Source organism: Podarcis filfolensis, assembly GCF_964270895.1.
Source record: "Podarcis filfolensis genome assembly, chromosome: 2".
NCBI lineage: Eukaryota > Metazoa > Chordata > Lepidosauria > Squamata > Lacertidae > Podarcis > Podarcis filfolensis.
The window spans coordinates 88,905,433-88,913,418 of record NC_139605.1 but is presented as its reverse complement, the minus strand read 5'-3'; the positions used below and the strand labels follow the sequence as shown (position 1 = coordinate 88,913,418).

Sequence of the window (7,986 nt, the reverse complement as noted above, 5' to 3'; positions counted from 1 at the left end):
AAAGTAACACCGAGACTCACAGAATACAGTGAGGACAGTCATTGCCTGAGTCACTACACATGATTTTGAGGGCTTCCTCAAAAATAATCAAGTAACGTAACACTGAAACACATACCTCAATAGGACAAGCAAGAATCGGACACCAGATATGCTTAAAGGGTCTCAAAGGGAAGGATTCCAGGAAAACTTTGCCAGTGGGAGACACAGGTAGAGAGTGACTCACAAGCTATAGGACTGGTCCCCCTTCCCTAGATGACATATAATAGATGGACTGGCAAAGAAGCTTCCTCCTTTCCTAGCCTTTTCAGGAATGCCTACATCCCTCTTAGTTGCGAATGAGAATTCGAGTTATATACAAATCTCGCCAGATGGACAGAGACACAGCAAGCACAACCAAACCTATTCACAGCGGCAGAACGTAATGGCAAGCCACTTTCTCTCCTTTATTACTACATCTTAGTTAGCCAAACAAAGTTTGCAAGTAAAAAAAGATTAATCACACAATACTTTATACATATATTGTAAGCAACCAAGCATTCACAGCTGCAAAAGTAACACACCTCTAAGCATTGCCCCAATATGACAGCTCCATCAGTTTTAAATACTGTACAGAAAGGCTAGAAATTCTTTTTTCTTTTTTTTTTTTGTAATATTTCTTTCCCCTCCCTCCCCAGCACTTAAACAGATAAGATTTTAAATTTATACATCACAATCATGTAGCCCATCTCAAGACTAACAATGTGCCTCATGCTTTGGCTTCTTGGGGTGTTTTAAGCATTTGCCTCTTGGAAATTTCTCTTCACTCTTTTATTACGTACATACACCAAAAAGAGGTTATAGCTGCACGGTGTGTGCTCACCAGCAACTGCATAACCTAGAGCTTCACATTATTCAAAAGCTTATAGAAAAAGAAAGTGTAAACTTCTGTGCATGCCTCTGGTGGGGCCCGACAGCAAGGATAAGGGACAGTGCTTGATGGATGCAAAAGATGGCAGCAGATCCCGAGGAGGAAAGAGTAAGCAAGATCTTCCCAAGATACAGCTCTCAGTTGCACTCTGGAAAAAGGGAGTCCCCTTGAAGCTCAGCTCTCTGCAGTCCATAGCACCATTTGCCTCCTCTTCTGTGGCTCCTCCCACCTTGCTCCCCTACTCAAAATGGAAGAGTAGCCACTTCCCAAAACAGGGTGGGCAGCTAGGTGATTGGGGGATTGGGAAAGCTTGCTTGTTTTCGTTAGTGTGTCATCATAATAAAATACGTGGCCCATTCCTCTGTCTCTTGGGGAGAAGAGGCGCTGCGACCACATCTGCATGAGGAATGTGATGACACATAGAAACACAGACAGATTCCCCCCCCCCCACTGTCTGCCCTTTCACACAATTAACAGAGTGTCTGGCAATGCAAGCAAAAAAGAAAAAAGGAGAAATCCTTTCTTGTCCCTGTCCTCAAAGGGTACTAATGTCAACTTAATTTCTTTTGCTGCTCTTTTACCAGCATGGCCACAAAAGATCGCATCCTGCAGCCTCCCAACTGGAGAACCGCTACCTCTCAAATCTTAATCTGCAACACTAGAACAACTAACTAATATCCGAGTAAACACAAGATGCGTGTCACCCTGTTCAGAACTAGATTATTCAAGTGGGAGGGTGAAAGAAGGGCACCCAGGTCATGATCAGAGGAAGGGAAATACAAGGGTGAATGTGACGCCGTGCAAAGATGTGGGTACGCTGAACAAGGAACAGAATGTAACCTCATCTAGGATGCAAAAATATGAATGTATCGCCAGTCATGATCTGTATCACAGCCGGCAGGGAGGTGGCGGTGGTGGTTGCACACAGCCTAGGATCAGGGGATAGGAAATAACAGTGACTCACAATAAAGGCTGCAATTGTAACTTAAGGATGCTGGACTAGGGAAACCCATTGTCTATATTAGCATGGAGGCTTGTTGCTATAAGGTTGGTGTAAGTCCATGGAGATACAATGTCGGGCAGAGCTGCCACTTTGCAAACACCTAAGTGAAAGGCGAAATCGGAAAATGTGGGCTGCACCATGCAATTGTTCCAGCGCCATCCTGAGGTACCTCGGTGTACAGAGTTGAATTGGTAGCAGAGTGTTCATGTATCCAGGAGAGTAGCAGGCTACGCTATATGCACTATTCCCCTCTCAAGGCAAAGTGGAAAGAGATATGCTGTTCAGAAGAAATTGTACATTTTAAATAAGACAGCAGGTAATCCTCAGAAAGCCAGAGAGGAGGTGCTGAGTGTGGACCACATCAAGGACAGCTCACCTAGCACTTCTGTCTCAAAGTGGCCCATACAGTCAAGCAAAAACAAACGCCTTATATTCACCACTTTGTGGCTCTCTTGCAGCAAAAGTCCAAGCCTACACCAATTTTCGGGGTATTTATCTCCTCAGCTCACAGCAGCGAACCAAATCACGAATGCGCTCAGGACTGGCACAGAGCTGAAAATGTGGGCTATTCAGGGCTTTCTAACTGACCGGCTTTAGTGACATTATGTCTGAAGGTAGAGAGGAGCACTGCATCTTCCTCACAAGATATAAAATCACAGCACTGCATCTTCCTCACAAGATATAAAAACAAGGCTCTCCCCAGGCTTAAATCAAAAGCCTTCTCGACCATCAAGATCACCCATAGCACCCAAGAGGATCACCCAGGGAAGAGGGAGTGTCTTTGCACCAATAGGAGTTGAGAAGATCCAACGCCAGCTTCGCACAAGATCCGGCATGGAAAGGTCACAGCTCCTATTCTCCCAGGATCAACCTGGAAACAGGAGCATGGTGTGGGTGTGTGCATGTGTATGTCGCTGTGCAGAGTTGCTCAGCCATCCTGGGCACCTGGAATGTGGGAGGGGGGAAAGAGAGAGAGCCTAAAATGAGTTATGGAAGCTTCTGCTTTCTCTATAACAAACCAAGCCGAGGAGGAATGAGTGCACTGAGAGTCTATTTATTGTTAACAACGGTTGCTAGCTGCTTCCTCCTGGCTTCCCCTCCTTTTCTGTGCATCTGTCTGCCCCTAACCTGATGTTTCATTTGTCTTCTGTCCACTCTGGGATGTTGGCCTCTACTAAGGCAGCCCGGTACTGCTGCAAGACTCCGCGGATGCTCTTTATAAACCCCTTGGACAGTGGGAAGAGGGGGAAGCCGATGTCGGGGTAGCCGCTCCTCTCCGGAAGAAAGCTCCTGTAGCTCTTTCTCCTTTTCTTTGGTTTCACACTAGGCTGAGCAGCAGAGTCTTGGGCAGCTTTACCCTCCTCCGTTGGGTCTCTGGCAAAGTGCGTTGCCCTGGCCTGGCCCATGCTCTCCGAGTCCGAATATTGATGGGCGTCGCTGGCAGCAAGCGTCGACATCGCGCAACCAGAGTCTTCCAGCTCCTCCTTGCCATCAGGCAACTGGCTAACTGTGGCAGCGGCGGCAGCAGCCCCTAACTCTAGCTCTCCCAGAGGCCCCATGCCATCTAGAGGGCTCTCTGCCAAAACACCGCAGGCTGAATGCACAAAGGAAGGCTCTCCCAGGCTGATGTGGTCATGACTCCTTTCCACCAGCTCGTTGGTCTCCACCCAGGACTCGATGCGGTGGACCAGGCGCCAACCGTTGCAGCAGAAGTGCTCAAAGATCTCCTGCTCAAAGACTTCCACCGGCTTGCGCAGCAGCTGCATCATCGACTGAACGACCCGGATCAGAGCCATCTCGTTGTAGCAGCGGCTGTTTTCATAGCCCTCTTGCAAACCGCGGTCACTGTCAAAGCCAGCCTCATTGTAATAAGGCTCGTTGACTAGGATAAGCCCTGATGTGAGAAAATGGAAGGGGAGGAAGAAGAGGGAGCAGGGAGAATAAAGAATTTAGAAGTTTGCAATGATGTGGGAAATGCACACAGCTGCCTTAGAGCAAACTATGGGACACGGCTGGAAAAGGAAAAAAAGGCAAGGAATTAAATGTACCAGGAAGATGGAAGCACTATTTAGAATTTAAGGGAGGGGTGGAAGTAACCTGAGTTTTGAAAAAAAACCCAAACTATTCAGGCTCTGAAGCCCAACAATTACTCCAAATTTAAGGTGGTTTTAACACCCATTTCATAATTCTAACCCAGAATTACTAGGCTCATTATGTAATGAAGCTGAAACCTCCACCATGCAAAGTTTTGATGAAAATTAAAGCACAATTCCATAGGGTGACAGCACTTTTGGAAAGTTTTCTTTTAAGAAAAAAAACACCTCTATGGGTTTTGGATGCCTTAATTACTGCCAGTAGACAAACTGTTCTAACTGAAAGTCCTCCTAGCTTCTTTAGAAAACGGTTATAGTCCAGGCACACTAATTATGTTAAATTATCATAGGGGACAAATCACCCAACAATTTCTCATGAGAAGAATGCACTTCTTAATGTCTTCTACCTGCATGAGACCCATTGTCCCCTGAAATATACATCCTACACACAAAGCTACTCATGTAAGCGCTCCAACCTGCCTCTGGACATGCCAGGTTGGGTGCTGAATCATATGCAACAGTGGCCCTTCCCTTGGAGCAAGTAGACTGCGGAACGCCCACCTGCAGAGAGCAACAGTGATGTAAAATAAACACTGTGTGGGCTGGCTTGGTTGCTTATTGGCTTTTAATGGCCAGCCAAGCTCAAGGAGTTACTTGCAGCTCCTTCTGTGAGCTGGCAGCTGTCTAGGTGGTGGTGGTTTTCCTTTCAGGACATGAAATAGAAAGTAAATGCGTATGGGCATCCACAATTATAGGGTAATGAAATTAGCCTACAAAGGCAGCTAGCTGCGGAAGAAATAGGTTATTCTACCTATTTTCTCATATTCCCTTGCTGAAGGGTACTCTTGGGCCCCATGTTTCTCCCCTGCTCCAACACTGGAATTTACCTTGGATTGAGATGAGTACTTGGAGAAGGCTGGATTTACTGGTCCACCTCTCTGTGCCCTGGAATAGACAAACAAAAAAGTAAGCCAATGTATTTAATGTTATTTATTTTAAAGCTTTACATGAGAACAATGAGTTTAATATCATGTGGATGGGCTGGGCATTCTATGTAATTATGGGTGTAACATCTGCATTATGTTAGAGGCAGCTTCCAAGACCTGTGCTGATGCTCAGAACTGTGGTGACGCCACACATGGCAGAGCATCACCTTCTAAGTTATGTGGTAAGGGCTGCCTGTAGCATTGCTGGGTCCTGGTGGCCGGAGACTACACTGCTCCACTAGCCCAAAGATCACTGCACTGAAGAACAGGGCTGCTACTTGAGCTGCACATTGCAAGCCAAATGAAGGCCAATGCAGCTGCAGAACTGGACACAGCCAAGAGACGGCGCTGTTGCGACAACGCACCGTATTTTTTCGCTCTATAAGATGCACCAGACCACAAGACGCACCTAGTTTTTGGAGGAGGAAAATAAGAAAAAAAATATTCTAAATCCCAGAAGCCAGAACAGCAAGAGGGATCGCTGTGCAGCGAAAGCAGCGTTCCCTCTTGCTGTTCCTGGCTTCTGGGATAGCTGCGCAGCCTGCATTCGCTCCATAAGACGCACACACATTTCCCCTTACTTTTTAGGAGGGGAAAAGTGAGTCTTATAGAGCAAAAAATACGGTATATAAGATCTGGTGGAATGATTGTGTTTTGAGCCACAACGGATTTCAGTAGTGAGATTCCACTTATATATCATGTCAGCTTTTAATAGTGAGGTCAGCTCTAAAGTGTGTCGTGAAGAAAGGAAGTATTTTCTGACGAAAGCTTCTTGTGTCATTTTGCTATGTGTTGTTCTGCTTCCTTCATAAACTTAGGAGCACTTCTCTGAGCTGTGGCTGTGACCGGCTGGGAGAATGGAAGCCCTTCCAGCAGAAAGCTATGGAGCCCATTAACTAAACCAATGGTTTAACACTTGCAAGCTACAGTTAAGGGGTGCATATATACTTCTGAGATATGTGCATGGGCAGCAAACTGTAGTTTAGAGTAGTATCTTCAGACTGCTAGCACAGCACCCTAACCTTGTCTTTTGAGAGGAAAAGATGAAGGAGATGAAGAAGAAGAAGAAGAAGAAGAAGAAGAAGAAGAAGAAGAAGAAGTAGGGCAATCTGAGGCAATTTATACAATGGTACTTGGAGGAGCCAATGGAAATAGTTTGAAGTTGTATTACCTTGCCTATCCAGGTCCCCAAAAGGCTTACGCAGACTTTTCCATTGTCATACAAGTTGGGGTTCAGCCTCCCACTGCACTGGGAGAGGTAACGGAAAAGAGGGGGGACAGCCGGGTAGATGTTGGGAAGCTGGATGTCAAATAAAAAGAGGCCATCCTCATATGGTGTGCGCGTAGGTCCTTTGACGAGTGCCGAAAAGAGATCCTGTGAAGAGATCACAAGCCAAAGCATAATTCCATGAAGAAAAATCAACTTCAACTTCCGGGGAGCCTCTGCAGTGTTAACTAGGAACATAGCAACATTACATTACATGGGCTGCATGCCAGATAACAGCACTGTGTTGGTAAAGCTATTGAACTTCACCCCCTGCTCCCCCACTTGTTCCATTTATGAAAATATCAGAGCAAAAGTACTTAACTTAACCCAGCTCCTAGAATTTAGTTCCTGTCGAGTTAGCAAAAGAGTTATTTTACTTGCTGGTGTAACAGAATGCAACATTGAAAGCATTTATTTGTCATTGCCATGGCCAAAGAGAATGCCAGATTTCTTTTGGTGTGATAGATAACCCCTCTCGTTATTTACGGTGGCTATTTCAGTCAATTTTGTGGGTGCTTAAGGAAGTTTTCTGGAATATATTGCCATTTTTCTGCTCTTTATTCTTTTTTATAGCACTCAGTTATGTTTGAATGAATGCAAAATTTCTACACTGTACTCTATGCAAAAGTGCGAGATGAACACACAGGACACAATAATGGGATTATTCACAACTGCTGTATAAGCTGAGCAAGTCAGAAGCAGAGATGCTAGTGACTGATGGCTGCAGGAGGAAAATGAAACCCTTTTTCTATCTGCCTGAAGGCTGGCCAAGGTCTTCACAAATGAGCGATACGGTTCCTTCAACTAGGGTGCATCTTAGATGATGGAGTCGTTGTTTGGATCCTGGCTTGTGTTTCAGTGGTGACAGCTCTAACAAGGATGAGGAGTACCAAAACACTCTTGCTTGTGTGAACTTACCATTCTGTCTTCAAAGGTTTTGACCATGATACCATCTGGCAACGAGGTTGCTAGCAGGGCCATTTCTTTCCTCACTGTGCTGAAAAACTTCTTGGCTTCTGGTGGCTGGAATTCCATTTTCTTAAAGGCATGGCTATCTAATGGGACCATGAAAAAACCAAGACAGTGGGTTAAAAGAACCTCCCGCCCCACACAACCATGCAATTATCCTTAAGGAGATTGTGTTGCTTTTGCCTAATATTGGTCAGAAATTGCTTAAAATATTATGCTAGCCCTTCTATTTGTGGTCAAAAAAGCTAGCAGGTGTTTCCATCACATCTTTCCTCCCAGGCCACATAAAAAGCTCAGCCATGAAAACACCTCTCAGAGACAAAGAAGAATAATCCATGGCCAGTTATTACACCAAGATACAATGTAAAAAGTCAGGACGACCTGACTTTTACTAAACTAAATTTTACTCAGTAGGTAATTATTCATGAAAAACAGCAATGATAAAATACAATCCATATTTGTAAAATGCAGGTAATTGCAGTGTAACAGTCTACAAACTGTAACAGTCTACAAACACCTACAGCGCCAAAGGCCTTCTGGCGGTTCCCTCACTGCAAGGAGGTTACAGGGAACCAGGCAGAGGGCCTTCTCGGTAGTGGTGCCCGCCCTGTGGAACACCCTCCCATCAGATGTCAAGGAAATAAACAGCTATCTGACTTTTCTTCTAAGACACCTGAAGGCAACCATCTGAAGGTCTGATGTTTTATTGTGTTTTTCATGTTCTGTTGGGAGCCGCCCAGAGTGACTGGGGAAACCCAGCC

At 45.3% G+C, this 7,986-nt stretch overlaps 1 protein-coding gene across 2 annotated transcripts in view; it reads right to left on the bottom strand.

Annotated features, from left to right (window-relative positions):
• Positions 1 to 398: 398 nt before the first annotated feature.
• UBE2O (ubiquitin conjugating enzyme E2 O) overlaps positions 399 to 7,986 on the bottom strand; it is a 63,420-nt gene continuing 55,832 nt past the window's right edge. For both annotated transcript variants that reach the window (XM_083597857.1, XM_083597858.1), the window contains 4 exons: positions 7,175 to 7,311; positions 6,161 to 6,364; positions 4,891 to 4,948; positions 399 to 3,804 (listed from right to left, as the gene is read on the bottom strand). In XM_083597857.1, the coding sequence (XP_083453983.1) occupies positions 3,047 to 3,804; positions 4,891 to 4,948; positions 6,161 to 6,364; positions 7,175 to 7,311 (1,157 nt within the window). In that variant the 3' untranslated portion in view covers positions 399 to 3,046. The remainder of the gene's footprint in view (positions 3,805 to 4,890; positions 4,949 to 6,160; positions 6,365 to 7,174; positions 7,312 to 7,986) is intronic.